Source organism: Lepisma saccharinum, chromosome 2, assembly GCF_977018435.1.
Source record: "Lepisma saccharinum chromosome 2, izLepSacc3.1, whole genome shotgun sequence".
In the NCBI taxonomy this organism is placed as follows: domain Eukaryota; kingdom Metazoa; phylum Arthropoda; class Insecta; order Zygentoma; family Lepismatidae; genus Lepisma; species Lepisma saccharinum.
This window is the reverse complement of record NC_139230.1, coordinates 26964528-26992012: the sequence shown is the minus strand read 5'-3', so window position 1 is coordinate 26992012 and position 27485 is coordinate 26964528. Positions and strand designations below refer to the sequence as shown.

General features: G+C 37.0%; 1 protein-coding gene across 2 annotated transcripts in view; it reads left to right on the top strand.

Annotated features, from left to right (window-relative positions):
- The window catches only part of LOC145983967 (tyrosine-protein kinase transmembrane receptor Ror2-like), a 607910-nt gene extending 591282 nt beyond the window's left edge, over nt 1–16628 (top strand). For both annotated transcript variants that reach the window (XM_083117192.1, XM_083117191.1), the window contains 3 exons: nt 261–454; nt 12740–12895; nt 15011–16628. In XM_083117192.1, coding sequence (XP_082973318.1) covers nt 261–454; nt 12740–12895; nt 15011–15844 — 1184 coding nt within the window. In that variant the 3' untranslated portion in view covers nt 15845–16628. The remainder of the gene's footprint in view (nt 1–260; nt 455–12739; nt 12896–15010) is intronic.
- The last annotated feature ends 10857 nt before the right edge of the window (nt 16629–27485 follow it).

Genomic DNA, 27485 nt, shown 5'->3' with positions numbered 1-27485 from the left:
ACCAATGGTAAATGTGGTAACATGGAGAAAATTCGTCACTGTGTATGCTTCTATTCTTAGTTAAGTGCTAAATGGCTTTGGTAAGTTGTAGTGTTATATATCACTAAAAAGAAGTACTTGTATTAAAGATTACCCTGTAATTACTTCACTAATCATGTTGTGGTAGTTGTTAGCATGATTTTAAAATTCTAACATGAGATCAAGAAATATGATGTTATAAAATACAAATTTTATTTTTTTCCTGTATCTTTTCAATGTAGATAATTCCACTGAGCCAGAACTTAGCAGTGATGTGGATTTTAAAGACATGAGCATGGAGAGTTTTTTTACTCCAACATTTATTCTTATACTGGCAGCTATAGGATTTGCAGGATTAGTAATGTTGTTACTTCTGTTTTTGTTGTGTCATCGCCTTTACAAACATCATTTGGGATACAATCCTACTGCTACTCAGGTTAGTGTTCCACATTATTTTATTCAAAGTTTATTATTTTATTTACATCTCTATCTGTAACCAAGAGTTGATACAGATTGAGTCACAATCTTCTTCAAAAAGGGGGCATGAAGTAAAATTAAATAATATCTGCATCTATCATTCTCTTTCTCTCTATTCTTGCTTAATTTTAATTATTATACCGACATATTTTATTTCTATTCACTTCCATACCCACAAACATATGACTATTCTCAACTGTAGAATATGTGGCTGATGTGTTTGTTACCTGTGCATTGATTTGTTGCCCTCTTTAATTATGTGATATATATTGGTCATCATTAGTGCATTCTGTGTGTGATGCCACTTTGAACTAGGGATGGCCAAACGGATCCGGATCCGAAAAATCTGGATCCATTCGGATCCAAATCCGGATCCAAAAGTTACGGATCTCGATCTGGATCCGAAAGTTCCTGATCTGGATCTGGATCCGAGTGTTCCAGATCCGAGTGTTCCAGATCCGTGGATCCGGATCCGGGTCTGAAAGTTTCGGATCTGGATCCGGATCCGGATCCGAGAGTTTCGTATCTCAATCCCATTATAATATTACCACACCTTAAAAGGTATTATGATCTTCAATTACAAAGAAATTTTTCGTTAGTTCTAGAAGAATTTTTTCAAGTGTTATTCCTAAAATACTTTGCTAGGCATCGGCTAACACACTCGTGCACAAATGTCAGAGGTGATTTTGTAAATGCCTTTGAAACGAATATGTATTCATTCGAATGTATTGGAAATGAAAACACACATAAATGTGAGACATTCCATTCCAGGATGAAACCTTTAACATATATAACAAGATAGAAATGTTATACAAAAATTATACAATTGTTCTACAGTTACAGTTTTACAAATTAAAATAAAACATTATAATATATGCAGTGTTAAATAATTACAAAGTGTAAGACTAACAAGGGAGGTTATCTAAGTGTCCCCCTCCGATTTCCATGAAATTTGGCAGTATAGCGGGGCCCAAAGGAAGAATTACGTGTTTTTTTTGTTTCAGCTAAAAAACTGTTTTAGGGGGCAAAACCCCCTCAAATGTCAAGATGAGGACAAATTGAAGTGAGGATCTGACCCCTGTGTCCCCCTCCGATTTCCATGATACTTGGCAGGTGTGTGTGTATAAACGGGCCCAAATGAAGAAATACGTGTTTTTTTTTTTTTGTTTCAGCTAAAAAACGGTTTTATGGGGCAAAACCCCATCAAATGTCAAGATGAGGACAAATTGAATTGATCTGACCCCTGTGTCCCTCCAATTTCCATAAAACTTGGCAGGTGTATAGTGGGGCCCAATGGAAGAAATGCGAGTTTTATTTTTTCAGCTAAAAAAACTGTGTTAGGGGGCAAAACCCCCTCAAATGTCAAGATGAGGTCAAATTGAAGTAAGAATCGGACCCCTGTGTCCCCCTCCGATTTCCATGATACTTGGCAGGTGTGTGTATAAACGGGCTCAAATGAAGATACACGTGTTTTTGTTTGTTTTGGCTAAAAAACGGTTTTAGGGGGCAACCCCCCCCCCCCCAAATGTCAAGATGAGGACAAATTTAAGTGTGCATTTGACTTATGTGTCCCCCTCCGATTTTCATGAAACTTGGCAGGTGTATAGAGGGCCCCGAAGGAAGAAATATGTGTTTTTTTTTGTTTCGGCTAAAAAACTGTTTTAGGGAGCAAAACCCGCTTCAAATGTCAAGATGACAAATTCACGTGGGGATCATCTGACCCCTGTGTCCCCCTCCGATTTCCATGAAATTTGGCAGGTGTATAGAGAGGCCCTATGCCCCCTGTTTCTTCCTATGCCATATTTACGTGGTTTCGGGGTCAGATCCTCATGTCAATTTCTCCTCATCTTGACATTTGAGGGGTGGGGCCTCTATACACCTGCCAAGTTTCATGGAAATCGGAAGGGGAGACTTAGACCTCCCTTGTAAGTGTATTAATTAATTACAAATCGCGCACGCGTGCACACACACTATATATATATATGTATGTATATTATATATATATATATATATATATATATATATATATATATATATATATATATATATTATATATAAAAATCAAATAAGGTAAAAGGAAACACTCACCGGACAGTAGGAAAATTCAAAATTTTCGCTAATTTATAGCATCATCGGTGTGAGAAGAAACAGAAGACGGAACCGGAAGTTGGGGTCCTGCAGAGTTGCCAGGTCCCCATTGAAGAAGAAGCGGTGCGTAGAACGAAAAAAACACTGTTTCGTCACCAGGCTCGTCGTAAACTGTGAGTGGGTAGGATGAGTTGGGAGGGAGGGCGGGAGGGTGGGTGAGGGTTGGGCATTACTGGGTGGCCTTGTTCAGGCCAGGTGGAGTGGTTGCACTCATGGCCGATATATAGGCCCTCTCCCATCTTTTGCGAACAGAGGTGTTGGCTGGTTGGGGTAGGAGGTGGATGATCGCTACCCGGAAGCAGTCGTTGAAACTGATGTTGTGGTGGTTGGTGTGGACGGCGACAGTGAAGTCCAGGTTGTGGGTGGAGGAGCGGTGGTTATTGATGCGGAGGTTGAGGGCCGTTGATGTTTCCCCCAGGTAAAAATCACCACAGATGTTGCAGGTGAGGATGTAGATAAGGTTTGAGGCATGGCAGGTCCCTTTGGGATGGAGGGTAAATTTGCCAGTGGCCGTGTGCACCTGGAGGGTGTGAGAAGTGATGAGGATGGGACAGGTCTTGCACCTGGGTCGGTTGCATTTATGGGCAGGGGGGTGTTGGATGTGTGGTGAAGGAGTGTTGTGGACCAGGATGTTTTGGAGGTTAGGGGGGCGTTTGAAAACCACCCTGGGTTTGTCGGGAAATATGTTTTTGGTTTCGGGATCACTGTGGAGGATTGGGAGAAGAGAGTGCAGTGTGTGCCTGATTTTGTTGAGGTGGGGATGATATTGGGTGATGAGTGCAGGTGGGTTGGTGGCAGCAGGTTTCTTGGTGGTAGTGGTATGTGAGGCAGCTCGTGATATTTGCTTGGTGACCAGGATGGAGGGATAACCACGGTTAACCAGGGCCTGGTGTAGGCGGAGGTTATAATTCTGGCGGGAGGTGGGTGAAGTGTTCAGGCGCTGTCCCCTGAGGGCCAGAGAGAATGGAATTGCTTTTTTGGTGTGGAACGGGTGGGAGCTGGAGAAGTGTAGGTATTGCATGTGGTTGGTGGGTTTTATGTGGATGGAGGTAGTCAGGTGTCCTCCCTCGATGTGCACGTCCACATCCAGGAAGGTGATCTGGTTGGGGGAGTGTGTTCAGGTGAATTTTAGGGAACGGAAGTGGTTAAGTTGGTCCAGGAAGGCTGACAAGGATGGTTCTCCATGTGTCCAGAGCATGAAGATGTCGTCGATGAAGCGGAGCCAGAGGAGGGGTTGGAGGGGTTGGGTAGCCAAAAACTCTTGCTCAAGTTGGCCCATGAAGAGGTTTGCATAGGATGGGGCCATTCTGGTACCCATGGCTGTACCTCGGATCTGTAGGAAATTTTGGTTTTCAAAGGTGAAGTTGTTACAAGTGAGGACAAGGTGGGCTAGGTGGGTCAGGAAGTTGGTGCTGGGGTTGTGAGGTTTGGGTCTGCTATTGAGATAGAATTCTATGGAGCGGAGGCCATGGGAGTGAGGTATGTTGGTGTAGAGGGAAGTGACATCAATGGTGGCAAGGATGGTATTTGGGGGCAATGGTGGGAGGGTGCTGATTTTCTGGAGGAAGTGGTTGGTGTCACGGAGGTAGGAGGGCAGAGCTTTCACAAGAGACTGGAGATGGGAGTCAACAAAGGCTGAGATTCGTTCGGTAGGTGAGTTATAGCTTTGAAAACCAAAAGTTCCTACAGATCCGAGGTACAGCCATGGGTACCAGAATGGCCCCATCCTATGCAAACCTCTTCATGGGCCAACTTGAGCAAGAGTTTTTGGCTACCCAACCCCTCCAACCCCTCCTCTGGCTCCGCTTCATCGACGACATCTTCATGCTCTGGACACATGGAGAACCATCCTTGTCAGCCTTCCTGGACCAACTTAACCACTTCCGTTCCCTAAAATTCACCTGAACACACTCCCCCAACCAGATCACCTTCCTGGATGTGGACGTGCACATCGAGGGAGGACACCTGACTACCTCCATCCACATAAAACCCACCAACCACATGCAATACCTACACTTCTCCAGCTCCCACCCGTTCCACACCAAAAAAGCAATTCCATTCTCTCTGGCCCTCAGGGGACAGCGCCTGAACACTTCACCCACCTCCCGCCAGAATTATAACCTCCGCCTACACCAGGCCCTGGTTAACCGTGGATATCCCTCCATCCTGGTCACCAAGCAAATATCACGAGCTGCCTCACATACCACTACCACCAAGAAACCTGCTGCCACCAACCCACCTGCACTCATCACCCAATATCATCCCCACCTCAACAAAATCAGGCACACACTGCACTCTCTTCTCCCAATCCTCCACAGTGATCCCGAAACCAAAAACATATTTCCCGACAAACCCAGGGTGGTTTTCAAACGCCCCCCTAACCTCCAAAACATCCTGGTCCACAACACTCCTTCACCACACATCCAACACCCCCCTGCCCATAAATGCAACCGACCCAGGTGCAAGACCTGTCCCATCCTCATCACTTCTCACACCCTCCAGGTGCACACGGCCACTGGCAAATTTACCCTCCATCCCAAAGGGACCTGCCATGCCTCAAACCTTATCTACATCCTCACCTGCAACATCTGTGGTGATTTTTACCTGGGGGAAACATCAACGGCCCTCAACCTCCGCATCAATAACCACCGCTCCTCCACCCACAACCTGGACTTCACTGTCGCCGTCCACACCAACCACCACAACATCAGTTTCAACGACTGCTTCCGGGTAGCGATCATCCACCTCCTACCCCAACCAGCCAACACCTCTGTTCGCAAAAGATGGGAGAGGGCCTATATATCGGCCATGAGTGCAACCACTCCACCTGGCCTGAACAAGGCCACCCAGTAATGCCCAACCCTCACCCACCCTCCCGCCCTCCCTCCCAACTCATCCTACCCACTCACAGTTTACGACGAGCCTGGTGACGAAACAGTGTTTTTTTCGTTCTACGCACCGCTTCTTCTTCAATGGGGACCTGGCAACTCTGCAGGACCCCAACTTCCGGTTCCGTCTTCTGTTTCTTCTCACACCGATGATGCTATAAATTAGCGAAAATTTTGAATTTTCCTACTGTCCGGTGAGTGTTTCCTTTTACCTTATTTGATTTTTACTTAGCCCTTTTGGCCCTCCTTGCTTTTATCCATTATATATATAGTATATATATATATATATATATATTAGCAGATAACAATAGGCCTATGTTATAAGCACATTCTTACTTTCCAAAGAAGCGCATGTGGGATGGCAAAACGGATCCGGATCCGAAAATTCCGGATCCGGATCTGGCCATCCCTACTTTGAACTTACATCATTTTAGGCTTTTTAAATATTATATTGCAATTATGCCACATCAGTCTACAAATTTTTGCTTCAAAATTATCATGGATCACTTTTGAGTCAATCAGAAAATTTAAATACTTTAGTTGTATAGTTTTGGTTCTGTATTAATGAAAATTGTGCATTTAGTGTGATTACTAGGGCTAGGATTTTTATGACCTAAAAATCACCAAAATATGCAAAATAAAATATGCTTTTACAACCTAACATTTTACAAAATATGCACTATAATTTGAAAAATATGCCCTTATAACTGGACTGTTTCAAACATCAATATCTAAATGCTGAGATATTTTCACATACATACTATTTTTAGTTCACTTTATGGGCCCTGAATTGCAATGCACAGTGAATACTTTCTCTAAATTTTCAAATAAAAATGAAAAAGATTTTGCTACAGCGCAAAAAAAAAAAATTCGAGTAAACATGGGAGTAAGAACGAATCTTAAACAAATCACTTCGAAAATGACTATATTTCTTGAAAATGCAAAAATGGCCAAATATGCCAAAATATGCACTTAAAAAGCACCTTAATTTAATTAGTTTCTTCATAATATGAATTTCTTTATGTTTGGGGAACACATCACCCTTACCAAAGAAAATATGCTAAGTCATGAAAATCCTAGCTCTAATGATTATCATCATATTCAGTCTTCCAGAATATATGTAATATTCATTTACTTCATAGCCAAATATATTTAAAATACGCAAATAAAAATGTTAGAGCATAATTATATTTGACATTTTGAAGAATGTATTTTCCATTGTATTGAGTTGTATTTTTCTTTATTTAAGATATTTAAAATACAAAAATTGAAAGTTTTATAGTATAATTATATTTGACATTTTGAAAAATGCATTTTGAATTGTCTTGTATTTCTCTTCTTCAGCATCACTTTTCTGCCACTTTTGGCAAGATAATAAAGATGAGTGATGATGAGATGAAATTAATGAAGAGACACTCACAAATAACACCCATGCTGAGGCTGGGATTTGAACCTGGGAACTTTGGTGGCAAGTCCGAAAATCAATGAGTTAACATTTTGGCCACTGTGCCAGCAAAAATGTCTGTGCATTTTGTCCTTTGTACATGTATGTTGAAACTAGTTCTCATGAAGATATGTACACATATGATGCATCACAAGACTAGGCCATTGTTCTTTTAAATATATTTGATTGCTACTATATAAAAGAAGTTAATGAACTGTTTTATCTGTGACCATTTCATTGTATCCAGTATGTGGCCAGTCTAGTCAAGCCTTCTGTTTTATATAACATGTGTAATGTAAATTTCTTAGTTTCACTGATTCATATTTTATTTCTTCAGGTTAATACAATAATAATAGTGAAACCAGTTCAAGGTGCTCTCATCATAATCTACTCTGCAACTGACAATAATTGTTTGGGTTTAAAGTTATTTTGTGGCTTTCAGTTGATTTGTAGACTCTTCTTCCAGCATGTCTTCCAGTTTACACTGTTACTTAAAAATTATTTCTATTGGAAACACCATTTGTTTGCAATTTAATATTTCATATTTAAAGATTCTTAATGTGAGAAATTATGTTGGAATTATATATATTATACAAATTCAAAATGAACAAGAATCTGAAGAAATTTATATGACAATTACCACTTAAACTAACACCGAAGCAAATATAATTACTATTCTGAATTATGTCAGTTATTGAGTTTTGTGATGAACACAACAAATAAAATAACCACACACTAATGATATGGTCAAGTGGATACAAAACTACCAACACAACAGTTCTTTCCTAACTACTGACTGTAAGCAACTGCCAACTGTAATTTTATATTATAAAAATTGAAGATATATAAGTAACGCAGAGAATACTTAATTGCATGTAACTTTATAGATTTTTGCTTCAATGTGATCCATTTTTCTGGTATGTGAATTCTCCAAATTAACTTTAATGATAAAACCGTTCTCAGGATATATATTATCGCCAAAAGACAGTGATGATTGAGCTGAAGAATAGTGTATTGAGAAGAATGAATTGGATATTGTGGAAAGATTCAGATATCTTATGTGAAATTTGTGACAACATAGATGCAATATGAGTTGTCTGATAATGAAGACTGAAATGGCATGTCTGGAAGAGAGTCAGAAAATATCCACTGAATGGTCGCCAGACGAAGTGTCTATTCATGGCATTTCTTAAGCAGATATGAAGCAATCAAAGGTCTTGGAGTTTCCTTCTAAGAAGACACCATGAAGCATGGATGAATCTGAAATACTGATCATGTACAGAAGTACTTAAAATATTGGCTTCATATATATGAAATGGAATCAGCACTAACAAACGATACAATGTTCATTACATGGAAGTACAAATAAAACCAGAATAAAAAGTTTAGAAATAAGAATAATGGAATAGGGTTCTCCCTACATTATAGCCCTATTGATATGTTGTTGAATTGTTTGAAACTTTTGATTGTTGACATTAAAAATGTTTGTTTTCTCAAATACAATTCTGTTTTCAATATAAATTTATAAGCCATGCTCAACTGATGCATAAATTTATGGACAATGTATTCACATAAAAATCTGACACTGAATGCTAATTATATTGAAAAAAATATTTTGAAACTACAGGAATAGTGAGTGCCTTTCAAAGAAAGTAAGGAACAGTTGGATTTAAAATTCGTAATTCTTTGTTGAAAACTTCATATGATATTCGATGAATGAGAACATGAATCTATATCACACTGATGTGAGAATGTGTAAATTTAATGTTTAATTACTTTGTAGGGCATATAATTAGAAGTACTAATGAAATAAAGATCTAATGCAGAAGATACAATAAAAATTCATTATAAATTAAAAAAATAATATGATACCGAAAAAGTGGGATTCATTGATTACTTGGAAATAAAATACGTTCCTTTCGCTTCTTTTGTATTAGCATTGATCTCAGTACAAACATAAATTTGAACAAAACACTGGTGAATAAAAAGCTGCTTGTTCCGGGATTTTAATTGAACATGCTTATGGTTGATAAAGGCAAGAGCATGCTATCCATCAAACTTGATTTCAAATATCCAGTGTTCCATCATCAAATTGTTGCTTGATCTATACTTTTGGGTTGCTTTAAAGAGAGGTGTGGTCAGTCAAATTATGTGACCTGGTTAAAAAATAAAGGAAGATTTGAAATGCTATATAACCCATCGCAGAACAGCCCTTGAGGGCCAAGGCATACCTACTGACTGTGGGCTTCACTCCCACGTGCCTCAGCAGAGATCAGCCAACCAGTTGTGGAGTGACGTGTGGTCAGCAAGATGAACCCCCAGTCATTGCTGTGGGTTTCCATGACCGGGCTATGCTACTCATTCATGGCCATGGCGCAGGACTGAAATTGTATACAAAGTATTTAAAATGTCACAAGAGAGAAGACAAATATGAATTTAGATAGAATAGTGAAAAATGTTGCATAGATGAAAGAGAGAAGTATTGTCCAATGAAGGAAAGTGAAGGGATACCTAACCAGAAACCAAACTTGAACTGAGAAATGATGTCAAATATACAGTATAATTTATTGTGGGATGAGTAATCTCTCCACAATAATTTTAACCAAAAAACGGATGTCACAAGCAACAAAATGAATAAATTATTTTCTAATGCTAAGCTAATATTGTTAGAAATTGTGGGATTCATAAAATCAGAATGTGTACCTTTGTTTACAAGGAAAGCTCAAATGAAATAAAAGATTGGATTATAAAAGGAAAGAAAAGTATCAGAATTTTAACTGAAAAAGTTGTAAAATACAAGTATGCAAATATTTCAATTAAATCTTGAGAATACAGCAAATTCATGTATGATATGGTGTTTGGAGTCAGAAGAAAAAAAAATATGTCATTGTTTAGGAAAGATTGTTGCAACATCATAAATTTGAAGTAATTTCAATGGAAGGAGTAAATGAAAAAAACTAATTAAGTGAAGACACTGGATGAGAAGTCTACAAACCTGAAGGCCACTTTGTGTATGTTTCAGACTAATCACTTGTTATTTTTTTGATGTTCTCTTTTTCATACTTACCTTGATTGCATATAAAACAATAACATTTCCAATTCAAATTAGTTTGATGGTTTATAGGTATATGATTAAACAATTAAAGATGGACTTTCTGGGACAGGCACATATCCAGGGAAAAGAACACAGAAATACCAGTTTAAATTTTTGAGGGAATTTTGTACAATATATAGAAGCATTATAGAATTTCATCTTAATTGTTTGATAGATTTTCTTTCAAAACCATGTCAGAATGTTTCCACCATAATATTTCAAATGTCATTTATTTTTTTATCATTTCCCTAACCATTTCCTGTTTTTATGAGTATATCCCAGTTCTATAAAAATTATTTGTTTTCAGTTTATCAAGGTATTTTTTCCTTATGTAGATTTTATAAAGATAATTATGTATTCACTAAATTTTTCTTTGAGAGGATATTCTCTCGATCCCTCCCTTGGCTCTATGTCCAATCTAAAAGTCTGAAAATGGAATGTTAGGAAATGCCAAGTATCTTTCATTGTTCCATTCAAACTATTGATAAGAGGCAAATGGTTTTCCTACCTTATTTTCGTAAACCATTTGCAGAAAATGTATAAATTTTTATCTTAGGTTGAATGCAACCGAAGTAGTGTGTGCACATGTGTATCAAAAAGACCAACTATTGCCAGTTCTATGGTTGAGCATGTTAATTGGTCAACTCTTGATCTCACCACCGAAGTTTCCAGGTTTGAGTCCTGGACTGGATATAAATCTTCTTTGTGAATGTCTCTTCATCTACTTCATCTAAATCATCACTTCTCATCAGTGGTGGTGATGGGGTTCCAAAACTAGGGAGGGAGCAGGGGGGGGGCAAAGACAGTTTGCTTTCCCTTGGTAGATAAGGTTTAGCACAGTGCAGGAGCAAAAATTGCAAAAAGTGGGGGTAAACTGCCCCCCCCTTATCGCCCCCACTGCTCCTCATTAAGCAATTAGTCCAAAGTGGCAGAAAAGCAACACTCAATAACAACTATCATCTCTTTTTCCCATATATTATCATTAGTGGATTTTGTTTTTGTTTTTTTCTACTGGAAATGTGTTAATGTTATGTTTGTTGACATGTGTAATGTGAAAAAATTCCATTTGATATTGATTTAAAGTGCTTGTTTTTTTCCATGTGAAAATAAAACTGTAGCAAAAGTTTGTTTAAAGCCAGTTTGATGCTAATTGAACTGCACGTACAGTTTAATGTAGGATTTCACCCTAGTCGTTTTGTACCTCCAGTGAGAATTGAACTGATACTCCTTTATTTAAAGGCAACAAGAATTAACCACTAGGCTACCTGGAAGATTCAAGAAAAGTTTTGCGTTAATTTTCTCATATACACAATGTATAAATGAAATGGTGCTGGCTTTCATGATGACATGGTAAATATTTCTCTAAGCAGGCGACTAAAAGTGCACATTTCCAGATATTCAGTTGTGAAAATGTGCTGTCAGCAAAGCATGTGTGGTATTGGTGAAGAAAGTAATGTTGAATGCAACAAATGGAAGTAATGTCTTACTTTGATTGATTGATTTGGCTTATTTTACTTTGCATTTCTGCCACTTTTGGCTAATCGTAAAGATGAGGATGAGTGATGATATGATGAAATTGATGAAGCGACACTCAAAAAGAACACCCATGCTATCTTAGTGTGCTATGCTAACCACTTTGTTGCGTTGTTATGTCTTGCTTAAATAAACATTGGTAACAATGAGAAGGTAAAATTTAGGACAAATGTGAGATTTCTCAAGGAGTCAGATGAAATCGTCACACTAGCATCATGGAAAAATCCATTCATAATTTCAATTGATTCCATTCATTGTTTTCTGTCTTTACAACTTTCTTTGGTAAGTCTAATGGTATAACTAAGGATAATGAAGAGAAATCTTTTATTTGTATTTTTCTTATTTTACACATTGCCTTTCTGCCACTTTTGGCTAATTACAATGATGCAGATGAGTGATGATTAGATGAAACTGGGTGCCTCCAGGAATGCTCAACATTGGAGCAAAGCACAATTTCTAAGTTGGGTGTTTCATGGCATTTCCTGGATGCAGAGTTGACTAGCAGGAAGCAACAGCTGATAACAATTGACAATCACCTCACGATCCATGCTTTTCACACTGCACATCAAACTTTATTGAAACATTAACCAAGATATCTAACTACATTCATTTATATCAATAACTACGAACAATGTTATATAGCATATTTACAATTATGTTATGAGTTATTCTGCTCATAGTGCCTGTTTGCCGTCTTGCCACTAGCAGACAACTATGTTGGCTGCAGGTAGCAAGTGCCTCCAGGGACCTTGCTACCTCTGTTTGCTCCAAAGTTGAACGTTCCTGGAGGCATCCATTGATAAAGGGACACTCACCATGTCCAGGCTGAAACTCAATCCCAGGAATTTTGTGGCGAGATTGAAAGTCGATTAGAAGTGGTCAGATGTTCACTATTGGTATATTTGTTTTTGTAGATGTTGCTTTCTCATTCTGTAGATATAAATTTCCAATTACCTGTACATAAGAACTTCTCATTGCCATCACTGTCCTGCAAGTAACTAATGCAATTTTATTTTTAACCTGTATAAAATGAGATAACATTAATCAGTAGCATTAACATAATGGTGGTAGTCTTTTAAAGAAAATGTTCAAAAATTTGAAATACTGTGTGTATAATAATGACCACTACTTTTGCAGGAGGTGGATATTGATTTAGACAAACTACCAAACAATTTGGCATATCATAGAACTGGTGCACAACTTAATCCAAAGTTAGAAAGACTGGAATTTCCTAGAAATGACATAATCTACATTCGAGACTTAGGACAAGGGGCATTTGGTAGAGTTTTTCAGGTAAGTATTTTTATCTTGATTTCTAAAGCTAGAAATAGTATATTTCTATCAGTAACATACTAACCACCTTCTCTTGTTAGGAGAAACTAGTTTTTTTTTTTTTTTTTTTTTTTTTTAAAGCAGTCACCCGTTATGTTAATCTGGGAAGTTTGCTTTTTAAAGTCCACTTTATGCACATATCGACTATAGAGATTCAAAGTGGAATCCAATTCTATATGTGTGTCCACCAGATGACAGTATAACCACTATACTATCAGGGAGACCCATGTCTCAAAGGGGCTAACAACTTATACAGAGAGTTACAGTAATACATAAATGTAACTATGTTGCCATTTTCAACTGTTATCATGAGATGGAATCATTGGCCCTTGCTTCAACTGTAGCATATAGCAAATGAGTACAGATGTAAAGTGTTATTCATGTTTTATGTTTTTTTTCTTGGAACGATCATTGTATTGTATAATCATGTGTTTTGTGTTTGAGTGTTATCTGCACTGTAGTACTTTTAATATCCACTTTTTATTTTGCATTCTTTGACCTTAAACATCTTATATATTTTTTTAATCATACTAGTAAGCATAGTTTTACCTAGAGCATACTTTTAAAGATACGCTTTCCTGGTAGCACCATCAGTTCAGCACATACTTAGTGTTTAAGTAATTGTAAGCTTACTAAATAAATAGTTGCCAGTAATGCTTGTGTGGTCATATGAAAATAAATTAGGAACTTCAGAAAATGTAAAAAAATTGAAAGTAAGCATCCATCCAGTGAACTGAGAAATAATTCTACCAATTTGTCTTTACAAGAATAGATTTTTGGTTGAAGCTGTAGATTACCAAATGACCATTACCAGGAACCTACACACATACGGAAACTGTATAGTCAATAATCAGCTGTGCTATTGACTTAGTCATACATACACCATGCATCGGCAGAATCTGAACATAGTTCAAGTTGAAGTTCTCATTAATTTTGACTTCAGCAGTAGTTGGTTGTTGACACCAAACATGTGTGAAAGACATGCAGAATGTCAAAATGTCTGAGTTAGTAAGGTCAAGTGTAGAATACAATCAGAGAGTGGCGATTATTTGAAGGTCTTCACACTGGAATTTTGCCAACTAAAATCATAAGGTTTTTCGGGTACCCAAGATCAACTGTGAATGACATCGCACACAAGCACGCTGCCTCAGAAAAGTCCGAGGAGGGTTCTGCTAACCCGGAGAGAAAAATACATTTGAAGAAAATGGCAAGAACCTGGCAATCGTCCAAAGAGCCCAACAGTTAGCTCATTTTGGAAGACCTAGGTGCTTAGGAAATTAGCAACCACCTTGGGAGCGAGGGAGGCCACCATGACGTCCAGGGTGCTGTACATCTTTCTGCAGGATGACACATCGGTTCACGTGAGCCATTTAGTGCAAAACTTGTTCTCTGACAATGTGGACATGTTTTGGTAAAGAGGAATTCAGGCCTGTGAATAGTCCAGATTTAAACCCTCTGGACTATTACGTGTGGAGTATTATTGAAAGGATTACTAACAACTCCAGGCACCCCCTCCAGGCTGCTATCGAGGCAGCATTTACGGATTTGGACCAAGAGCAGTTTAAGAGGGCATGTTTGTTCTTCAGGTAGATAATTGAGACAGTGAATGAAGTAACAGGACTTGGAAAGGATCCCTTCACTGACATGTAAAAGACTGTTTGGTAAGTGCAAGTTTTTGACAAAAAAACACTTGCTGTAACACACTGTTTGTTTTGTCTAGATTTTGCTGATGCACCCTGTAGGAAATCTGAAATCATTGAGAAATGGGTAGCTTAGGGCCTTAAGATATCGTGTGGGGTAAATGTAAATGGGAATATATTCAAGCCAACAGAAAAGATAAATTTATCTACATTCATGAAAGTGTTTGATCCCTCCTTTCCAAAAATCCATTCTTTGCACTTGTCTTGACATGCTATTGTGAGCAAAGATATAAATCAGAACTTAAATTAATGAAAAACATGCTTAGTTTCCAATTAATAAATTGCATAACCACCCTTTGTTTTAAATATTACCTACAACAGATTTTGAGTCCATCGTGGGCCAAATGTAACTAACTTTTCTGCATCCATCTTTCAGGCCAAAGCTCCGGGATTGGTGAAAGGAGAAGAATTCACATTAGTAGCTGTGAAGATGCTGAAAGAAGAAGCCTCTGAAGATCTTCAAGTAGATTTTGAACGAGAAGCGTGTCTTCTGGCAGAGTTTGATCATCCTAACATTGTGAAACTACTTGGCGTGTGCGCAGTTGGCCATCCTATGTGTCTTCTCTTTGAGTACATGGGTCGAGGAGATCTCAATGAATTCCTTCGTTCATGTTCACCTAGCAACTATATTGTGCGTAGTTTAGAGGGAGATGGGGAAGTGTTCCGCGATGTCCAGCTAACTCATATTGATCTGGTGAACGTTGCCCGTCAGATAGCAGCTGGGATGGTTTATTTATCGGATCGAAAGTTTGTGCACAGGGATCTGGCCACGCGAAATTGCCTCATCGACGAGAACATGGTGGTCAAAATAGCTGACTTTGGCTTATCCCAAAAAATTTACTTGCAGGATTATTACAAAGGGGACGAGCACGATGCCATACCTATCAGGTGGATGCCTCTGGAGAGCATTCTTTATAATAAGTACACTGTGGAATCAGATGTGTGGGCTTACGGTGTTTGTCTGTGGGAGATATTTTCATTCGCTCTACAGCCATACTATGGCATGACACACGAGGAAGTAGTGAAATACATAAAGGAAGGAAATGTGCTTCAGTGTCCAGATAACACTCCAAAGTCGTTGTATGACTTGATGAAATTGTGCTGGAATCGTAAACCTTCAAACCGCCCCAGTTTTCGAAGAATTTACAGAACTCTTGAAGCTATACAGGCTGAAGGAGACCGTGGTAAAAGTTGTCATGTTCATGTGTAATATCTCATGGTTCATTACATCAAAGATCATTCATGCAGTGTGTTTTACAGTGAGACGTGTCATTTGCTTGTTTGTTTATGAACCAAACTTATGTTATTTTTGTCTGCATTGTGTGAAAGCAGCTGTACAGTATGCACAAATAGAATCCATAGTTATACATAATCATGTTATACATGTGACTTGAAAAATAATGTTAGTTTTCCCCAATATGGTATTTCTATTTGGTGATAATTTTAGATGGAATTTTCAATTTCTCAATTTGCATGTGTGGAAGATTTACATTGTGTTATTGGGTTTCATCTGATCTGATGAGCTGTGTATATATGCATTGTTTTCAGGTTATTTAATATGAAATATTGTGCTATTGTTTCATGATGGAAGCTATGTGATCTTATTGACTAACCATATTTTGAGATTTCAACTTTTATGGTACTCCCAATGTACAACTGTCTTGATTTGCTTCTGTAAAATTTCATGTAAATTTTAATAACTTTAATCTTAAAGAAAGAGGAACATTTGAAGGGTTCAGAATTATTGTATGCGGTTATTGATATTGAATTTCAAAGAATGCAATTTCATATTTAAATATGTAATATAATCTTACTATACCACTTAATAATGTAGATAATTTGAAATTCTTACAACAGCTAAGAATGTGTCGTGTTTTGTGACATCATTAATAGCCACTTAATTCTCAGCTTTTCAATTTAGTTTACATTGGACCATGAGTAAGTTGGTTTACATATCAATAACTATTTACTACCATCAAAATATAAAGATATATATATATATATATATATATATATATATATATATATATATATATATATATATATATATATATATATATATATTTCCAACAATTAATCTGTAATTGAATTTGTTAGTGTCTTCCACTGCAGTTTTACACTGAGTTTCTCCTGTTATAGAATGTAGATTTCACTTGTGTTGTGATACCATAGTTGTTGCAAGATAAAACAGAGGGTTGATTTAATCAAAGGGAATTGTCATGTGTTGCTAGCGATTGTAGCTTTCTTTCCACTCGTGATAAACTTGTAACTTTGTGGAGTCTATTTTTCTTCAAACAAGCTGTAATTTTAATATTTTATATATTATGGTGAATGAAAGATTTTGGTTAACATCATCAAGTGGCGAAGTGATTTTGGTGTTAAAGACTGTTGAAGCAAAAACTAGGCTCCCTGATTCATCCTGACATCCCCAAATGCTAGCACACAGATCAAAATATCCATCCCCTCTAATTTTGTCTCCAGAATGAATATAATGTAAGACTCTAGTCAATAATTTATTACTCCATTGTAATTCTTAATTCTGAACCTTTTTCCATTCATTCATTAATTTGTATTTTTGTTGTGTTATGTTGATTTTCTGCCATTTTTTGCTAATTGCAATAATGAGGATGAGCGATCATTACACAAAGGGACACTCGCAAAGAACATCCATGCCCAAGGCCAGGACTCAAACCCAGAAAATTGTGGTGAGATCAAAAGTTGACCTCTCAATGCACTCAGCTGCAGAACTGGCTTCCATTCATTCATAATGTCAAGAGTGGATCAGGTGAGAGTTTAAAAATATTGAAACAAATTGCATACAGCACACAATATTAAAATCTGAATTTATTTTATGAACAGGTTGTAGCCTCAAGAAAGAGCTTACTCTACAAAATTTATAATTTTGATGTTAGGTTTACAGAAAAAGACACTTATCATTAAAAATAATTTAATACATCCCACTATTTGAAAATCACATCTGTCTAAAAAATATATACGAAATAGCTTGTAACATACAAATAATGTATAATAACTTATTAAAAATTAATGGCAATTGTAGCCCAAGCCAGCACTGAAATTTGGTCTTTTGCATTGCATGGTAGTGCTCCACTTAATATTTTGTGCATGTGTGTGTGTTTTGTTTCATGTTACCATAAATTGAAAATTGTTTAAGGTCCCCTTCATCATCTTCCATGTCCTCTTACTCATCATGTAACTGCCATGTGGGAGGCAGTTTCCTGACAAAAGTTTTCCACCACTGTTCCTACATAAATAGCTTTGAAGTCCACCAAGCCTTTCGTTAACAAGAAATCCAACATCATCACCAATTAGGATGGAACCATAGGCCAACTACATAAAGTCTCACTCCTCTCTTGTTACTATGAGAGTTAAAAATTGGCATATATCCAATCCACCTCGCACAATCTTGGGGGAGTTTGATTGTTTGAGTTTGTTTTTAAGTCCACTTTATGCACTGAAAGGGTTATTAGGACTGGATCTAAAGTGAGATCTGAATCACTATGTCCCTTCACTAGGTATTAAACTTGGGACTCCTTGATTACAAGGTGATCCCAAGTTGACTACCAAGCAAAGTTATATTGTTGTGGTTACCCATTCCAGGTCTAATGCAATGTTCTGTTCCCAGTGGTCACTAATATACATGTGCACACTGTGCCATCTTCCACATGTCAAATTGGGAAAAGCTGACCTCCCATGATATAATGGTAAGCACAGCATGCCACAACTCCAGGAACCCTGGGTTCGAATCCCAGTCTGGTCATTGGTGTTCTTTGTGAGTGTCCCTTCATCAATTTCATCACTCATACTCACCATCGCAAAAATCAAAGCAAATCCAATTGGTATTTCATTTTATGAAGCTTTGGAACAGAATGCAAAACACATATGTTTGATCTCTCATTGAGAGACACTTTACATTATTTTTTTCATTATTGGAGTTCGTCAGTACCAATACACTGGTATTGGTTTCTGTTTTCCTTGTGGGTTTAGAGTCAGAGTAGCTTTGGGGATAGACAAGTCTTAAATCCAATGAATGCCAAGGGAGTTGCCAGAGGCATCAATGTATGGAGCATGTTCCTTCCTCCAAATAAGGTCAAGATAAAAAATGAGTGACACAATAACTCTACACTCTGTATGTGCCTACATGTCATGGTGCTAAGCACAGGGGAGCATTTTTTTACTTCTTGAAGCAATAGTTCTTTCTGTTTTTAATGTGTGTTACTGAATTGTGGAAGCAATTATATTCGTCTCATTATAAACAGGCGATTGGATTTTTTAACACTAAAAAGTAATTTTTCACAATTTTATCCCAAATAATTGAAGCAGCCAACCGAATAACGCTGTTTGGCACTTTTGGGAATGTGCTGAGTAACCAGTGGAATCATGCTGCAGCCCTGCGGCTACAGGCTACAAGCTGGCCAGTCATAAAGTCGGATGTTGCTCAAAGATTGATTCTGTGTTTGCATAAGGTTTTATGTTTTTTCTACTGTAGTCCAGTAACATACAACAGGTTTTATCCGTTGTTCTCGCATTCACTGAAATGTGCCAAACAGCGTTATTCGGTGGGATGCTTCAATTTATGATGCCAATAGATATATTGATAACATTTACGAAATTTCCAACAGAAAATCAATTATATCCAGGAATTAATTTCACTAAAGACAGGTATGTTGAGTTTTTTCTCAAATGGTGCTGGGTGTTAGAATGGCTTTTTTTATTTGTAATTTGTATATGTATGTGTTGAGTGTGTGTGTCTACAGGAAGAAGAGTATAATTATGTGTTTTATATAAAAGTAACAATTTTATACTGTAAATGGTTATCCCACATTACTTATTTTGTATCCAAATGGCATAAAATTTAGAATTGTTAATAAGGAAGAATTGTGAACTGATAAATCAAAGTACTTTTGTAGAAATATTGATTTTTTTTTTATTTATTATTTCTGAATTTTCTTTATAATCAAAATTAGTTTTACTGGTTGTGAGAATGTAAGGAATACCAATGTATTTATCTTTCATGATATAGAACAATTTTCTAGCAGGATTAAACACATGGCTTCCATCATTGAAAAGTGATAATGTATGTTTGCATTTAAAAAAAGGTACATGGAACAAGAACAGAATCATCATCATATAATTCATTTAATGTGAAAAGAAAAGTTTGATAATAAAAACATATGTCCTATAATTGCTCACTTTTTTGTTTAAGAATAGTGGAATTTACACATACATACACACACACAAACATGTGAAATAAGGAAAATGTCACCCAACATTTATTGGGTGCTTGGGTGTTGTATTATTGTTATTGTTTTTCGGGGGAGGATATTTTATAGGGCTGAGCTGATACCGATGCCAACATCGGTATCAGCCGATACCAGTGGTATCAGTATTGGAAAGTATTGGTTGGATTTCATCTACAGATACCAGCCGATATTTTTCCAGCATATTGGTTTCACAGGGTCTGCAAAAGCCCTCATAGTGCAAAATAGGTCACCCTAGCTTCTAGTTCTCTTGTTTTCAAAGAAAGAATGAATGTGGGACATTGACAGTTGTCAGGAATTGATGAACATGAACATTTAAGACTTAGTCTTTCATCTCATTACAAATCTCCTGTAATAACATAATAATTATATACACCTATGTATAGTAGAAACTTAAATAAAAATGCAGGATTGAGCAGGTCTGGCATGCCAATGGAACTATGGCACAGTATGCCAGAGACCTGGGTTTGAGGCCTTGTCAGGGCTCCATTTTCTGCTTAAATTTCTACATAGTAAATCTCCTGTGTGTGCCAGAAATTGACACCCGTACGAATGCACTCTTATCACTCTGTGTACTTTTTCATACAGTGGTCAGCCTGGTGCAGTAATGGGAAGGAATACTTGTTGCACATGCAAGCCTACATTTTTCAGATCTGACAATGAGCATTTTTTGCCACCCACCTATTTCACAATGTTCATCACAGTTGTACACAGTTTCATATATTAATAATAATACTGATTGTGCATTATGATATAAAGCCTTCCTTAAGTGTTACATTGTGCATTATGATATAAAACCTTCCCTAAGTGTTACGAGAGTGGTGGATTTTCTTCAATTAATGCAAATTTCTTGATTCATAAAAATTAATTTTCTTTAACACTAGAACTGATGGGTAAAGAAAAGTAACATAATTTGATGATGGGTTGGGTGTCTCATACCCTAAGTGAAATATTCAGTTCAAATGAACTATAAACTTCCTTTTATTCAAACATATATTATGAAACAATATTATGACACTTCAAACCTTACTTTTAATAATTCGTCTTTTGGTGGGAGCACAAGGAATATTTAAGTTTCTGGTGGGGTGTAAGGGGTACTCCTTCCACGTAGTGCACCCAATAGTCAACCTCACTTCCACATAGTACACCCTGGACTGCAGACTAACGAGTCTCTGGCGACTGGCCCCATGGCCAGTATAATTTTGTTTGTGTTGACCTGTTCTTTTGTCCTTATGTGTGCTGAGTGCCCGTGTACAGCCTCAGCTTTTAACGAAAGTCAGAATATTTTATGGTTTTAGTTATACAACGTTAGAGTTGTTATGTGTAATGGTAAGGGGCTGGACCCCGTATAATGTCATGGGTGCAAAATAGCCTTAGTGCTGACGCACCCAAAATTTTAAATTCAAATTCAAGTTTCTGGTAGAAAGTATGAAGTTGTACACAATATTTGTAAAAACGTAATGCATTCAGTTCTGTTTAAATTTGAATCTAGGATACATTTTCATATCATTGTAGTTTTCTGTGTCAGATGAACTGAGAACAATGTCACTTTCACTTGAGTCAAAAAACAATGCAGATGTAGGGTGACCAGACACACACATTCAAAAAAGAGGACAGAGCATGGCGAAAAGAGGACACCACAAAAAATGGCAACACATTTGCCATTACTCATAAATTAATCACTATAAAAAATCTTACCAACATTTTGCTCACAGATACTTTTCAGAAGATCTCTTTCAATAACTTCCACTTACCTTTAAGCAAAGAAAGCAATCTCCTAATCTGTTATTTAACAAATGACAAAGAATATCTACAATTTGAAACCCAGAATATTACTCCTTTTCTAATTCTTGGATATTAGAATGAAATATCCCCACAAGTGAATGCAAATGTAACAAGTAAGATTCACTTTAACATATTTCCAAAAACCAAATTAAAATTTTAGGGTATTTAGATTGGGTAGAGAAATATGATTTTAATGCCACAAACATTTCTATCACTCTTTCAACAGCAGGGGAAAGTGACAGCCACCTTACACTTTACCCCATATTCATTTCTTCCATCCATTACAACGGGATATTTTCTTACAAGCTCATTTTTCAATTTACAGTTTTGCTTCGTTATTTCATGAAAGTAAATATTACTTATTAATCAAAATTCTCATTAAGCATTTCTGTATCACGTATGTATAACTCGAAAAGGAACTGGCCAACCTCCGTGGCAGAGAAGGTAGCACACCGCGGTACAATGCCAGCGATCCCGGATTCGAATCCCGGCCTGGGCATGGGTGTTCTTTCTGGGTGTCCCTTCATCAAAATCATCATATCATCGCTCATACCCATCCTCACGATTAGCCAAAAGTGGCAGAAAAGCTAAGTAAAATAAACCAATCAATCAATTGAAAAGGAACTGCACAGACTACATTTATTCCAGCAGTTTCAGAGGGTGAAGCAATGAGTTAGAATAATACTAATGACTAGGGTGCGGAATTTTGCCTATTTTATGCCTTTGTAGTAAAACATGGGGCCTAACTTTTAAGGTTAGTTTCATGGTGTTTCTAGTCCAAACACACATTTTTATAGTGCCTATAAATGCCTATTTTGAGAGTTAGTGCCAAAATGTCAAAAAATGTCTATTCTGCAATTTTTGCATACTTTAGCTTTCTTTGCATGCCTTTGGCTTTCCCTACATTGAAAGATGTATGGCTTTGACGATGATGTTAGTTTGTACTGACTGAAATCTGGTATTCGCCAGATTTGAGGGTCTCAATTGGAACATTGTTTTAATTATTATATTTTTTTGTTACAATGGTGCAAATTGTTTTTTCATCATTTGTTCAAATTTGCACAGTCGTTAGCACAAGCGCTTATGTGGGAATTACTTTAACTGACGATTCCCGCAAATGTGAATTTTGATCAAAAGAATATTAATAGTTTGTTAACCATTAGTGCACTTTTATGTATAAACTGAAGTGCTAATGCAGTATAACTGTGCATTGTAAGAAGAAAACTGAAATAAGTTCACATTCAGTGCCTTTTTAAGTGGCTATTTTTATCATTTTGGTGCCTGTTTGACTGCCTATTTCAGAGGTTTTAGTGCCTATAAATCCACCCCCTACTAATGACTCAGTCGGGAAAGTGATAGTGTTCAGTTCCCAGATGTTTGGGTGGAAACTCTGACACAGGTCTGGAGCAAGCCTGGGAAATTCACATTGGCAAATTACCTATTTTTCGTAAAAAAACCCAAAAAATCACATTTTGGCTTATTATTCAACATGAATGAAACATGTTTCATTATCTTGAGAAATATCCATTCTTTGAAAAGAATACTAAAGTTCACGCATTCTCCCAAAATAGTGGGAGAAGAGGGGGGCAAACTCCAGATTTGTATGTTGTTTTTTTTCCATTGAAATTCGGTGGTCGCACCCCCCAAACACCCTTCCTCGGTTCGGCGTTCTGAATTGTACACGGTTGCATGCTCTGATGTTTTAGCTGAAAAACAAAAGTTATTCGAAGTAGATTGCTCCCATAGTGCGAGAGTTATAACAATTTTCTGAGCAATATGCAAATTACCTATTTTTCGTAAACAACAGAGTTTCACATTTTGGCTTATTATTCAACTTCTATGGCACCCAGGAACATGAAACATGTTTCATTCTCTTTGGAAAAGTCCTTTCTTTGAAGAGAATACTAAGGTTTGCACCTTCTCCCCAAAACAGCGGGAGAAGAGGGGCAAACTCCAGATATTTGTTTTTTTTCATTGAAATTCGGGGGTCGCCCCCCCCCCCCCTCCAAGGCCCCCTTCCTCGGTCCGGCATTCTGAATTGTACACGGTTGCATGCTCTGATGTTTTAGCTGAGAAACAAAACTTATCCGAAGTAGATTGCTCCCATACTGCCCGAGTTATAACAATTTTCCTCCAAAAATGCAAATTACCTATTTTTCGTAAAAAAAATAATAATTCAATTTTGGCTTATTATTATTCAACTTGTATGGCACCCAAGAACATGAAACATGTTTCGTTCTCTTGAGAAATGTCCATTCTTTGAAAAGAATATAAAGTTTGCACCTTCTCCCCAAAATAGTGGGAGAAGAGGGGAAAACTCCAGATTTTTATGATTTTTCCATTGGAATTCAAGGGTCATGCCCCCCAAGCCCCCTTCCTCAGTCCGGCGTTCTGAATTGTACACGGTTGCATGCGCTGATGTTTTAGCTGCAAAACAAAAGTTATCCAAAGTAGATTGCTCCCATAGTGCCAGAGTTGTTATAATTTTCCTCCAAACAGTGTTCGAATTTAACATTCCTGCCGAGAAGCCCAGGCGAGAACAGGAGTACTTTCGTAAGCCTGCTCGGGAGTCTAAAGGTTAAATGCTTATCGATATGTGTGAAAGCATTCTCTATGCAGCACATATGCTATGGTCAGTTCTATACTCTTTCCAAAAAAAAAAAAAGGACATTTAGCGATTTCTAAAAAAAATTCACCTGGATGCCGGACAGACACCTAAAAAGGAGGACATGTCCAGCTAAAAGAGGACGTCTGGTCACCCTACGCAGATGGAGAGGCTGGGTGTCCTAGAATCGGACCAAGTTTCAACATGTAGCAGAATGGTTATGCAATAAATATCTCAATAATACAACTACATTGATTGATTGAGTTGGTTATCACAGTGTGTTACAACACCAGAGTCCACGGTTCAAATCCCAGCATTGTCATGAGCATATTTGGTAAGTGTTCCTTCATCAATTTTCTCCTATCATCACTCGTCCTCATCATTGCAATTAGCCAAAAGTGGCAGAAAAGCGATGCAAAATGACCTAATTCATTCAATCAATTGGAAATAAATCTTCGAAAAGCTTTTCAGAAAAAGTGAAATTTTAGTTCATATCTGATGTATATTTTGACATTTTTAACATATGAATCTGCATTAATGATATGTATAGTAATTCTTTAGGTTCAAAATATTTTGGGGACATTGAATATTCCTTGCCCTCCTTAAATATGCCATTTACTTCAGGACACCTGGGACACATTCTGAAAATCGCATGAGTTGAATACGTTAGACAAGTTATGGCCATTGGCTGTTCCTTAAGTCCTTCAGGCCTGAGTTCAATTCCTGGTTGGATCCCACTTCAAACTTTAGGTCCACTCCCAATTAGCTTTTCTGTATATAAAGTGAACTTCAGATGACAAATTAAATCAAAAATCAAATTAAGTCTTTGCATGAAGATTGTAAAGTTCATTATGGCATTCCTCAAGTCAATTTTCATGTGCTGAGGGAAGTTTGTTCCTGCGTGCAACTTACCAACTGGGAAGCTAGTTTTGTTTTGTGAAAATCGTCTTCTAATTGCAGACAATGTATATGCATAATGGCTTTAAACTGCACTTGTTTGGGAAATACAATATAATTTGAAAATAATATGGTTTTTATTTACACTAACATAGTTAAATTTTTCATTGTAGTTTCAGCATTGTTTTTTGTTGATATCAGAGACAAATATTGTTGTTGTCCTCCTTCGATGAAAATTGTTTCTATTTCTATGCAAATTACTTAAGCAAATCACAGACTTGAACCTTGAAGCATGGTGGTCTTGATAGAACTATATTGGTTCTTTCAGGGTTGGCTGTTGACACGTTAGAAAGGCTTTCTACTTGACATGTCAATGCACATTAAAAAATGTGTAAAATACTTAAAAAACTTATAATGCCTCAAAGAAAAACTATAACACACACTAGGGTTGGTATTGACACAAGTCTCAGTCTTGTATTGAATTTCAAATATCAAGACCAGATCCTTTGAGACTTGTGGTGACGAGACTGAGATGCTCGGTCTCATTCAGAACTAAAGTTCAATTAGAAAAATTTACATGAACCAACTTTTATTTACTATAGGACTTCTCCATACATAGAAAGTGGACATGTGCCTGATTATTTAGAGATAAGTCATATTTTGTGTACAGTAGCCCTAATTACAAAGTCAATCCATTTGTGGCACTTATGAGCCTGTGCTATGTGAATGCATATATATTCTGGATAAAATCCTGTTTTTTGAGGGCTCGAAGCATTGAAATGAGGCATCAAACAGAAAAAGTTATCAAGAAAAGTTTTTTCACGTTAATGACCTCTGTGGACTGTGAATGTTTGTGTGGTAACTAGAACAAGCCCAGACAGCATACAAGTTAACTGCAAGTGTGCTCTACATTTTCTTTTATCTCGCAAGACTTGCCTGACACTTCAAGTTGGATGCAAATTTACTGTAAGTGTGCAAAAACAAGAGTTCCCAATTTAAGTCGATGTAAGTTTGATGTAAGTGCACACATGTTAATGTGCTTAATAATGACCTGTCACACTTGTAGCATTCCTGCAGTACAATTCATTACCAGTACGCACTGTGGACTTCAGATCATGCTTTTTGATTATGTTGCGGCTTTGTTCAGAGAAAGATGTCGCTCTCTACAAAACTGCAACTGGCCTCCAAGTAATGGTAACATCGTCACCTTGTAATCGAGGGGTCCTTGGTTTGATAACCGATGGAGGCCCATACTGGTTTGGATCCCACTTTAAACTCTAGGTCCAGTCCCGATTAGCCTATCTGTGCATAAAGTGGACATAAAACAGCAACTCAACTCAACAAAACTGCACCTTCACTACTAGTGTTTGAAATTCCTTGGAAAAGGCAGTTTTTATTCCAGAATCGTAAAAACATTTATTCGTGGGTTGAAATAATGCAATATTCTAGTATTTCACAGTAAATGGTGAATTATTCACATACATAACACTGAGATTTCAAAAATTTCCATTCTGCATACCCCTACTCCAGAGTGGATTTTTTTTTTTTTTTTTTTGTATTTGCAAGGGTTCTGAGCCAGCCTCTGTGGTGGAGTGGTTAGCACAGCATGCTACGACTCCTGGGCCTAGGTGCTCTTTATGAGTGTCCCTTCATTAATTTCATTCCTCATCCTCATGATTAGCCAAAAGTGGTTGAAAAACTAGGTAAAATTAATTAAATCAAACCCACCAAGGGTTCTGTAAATAAGGCTTATTAAGCAAAAATTTTAAACATTATTTGCACAAGTTTTACCATTTTAGTGGAAATTAATCTGCCTCTACTAAGAAATTGATATTTTTTGTGACATTCATACCATTAGGGTTGGCATGTTTAAAACAAAAATGTTTAAAAGGTTTAAAACACACAGCTTTGTTTTTTCACAAATGATTAAAATGTTTAAAACAAAGTGTTTTAAACGGGTTTTTTCAGACTTGTTTAAAACACATTTTGATACTTGATGTTTCATAGTTTGTGGTCATTTGCATGTTTTGTAACTTCGCCTTTCCATTCGATCCCTCTCATTTTATTGTACCTAGAAATCTGTTCAGTGACTGAAAATATATGTTGAATTAACAAAGAAACATATTGTGATGAATAACTGTGGGCCACTTTTAAAACTCTTGGCTGTGTTTTTTTTGTTTTTAAATTTTCTTAAAATTGAACACTATATGGATGAAACAGTGTTGTTCCTCACTTAACACACCGCACATAATTGTTAATGTCAATATTTAGTTGCATTCACGACA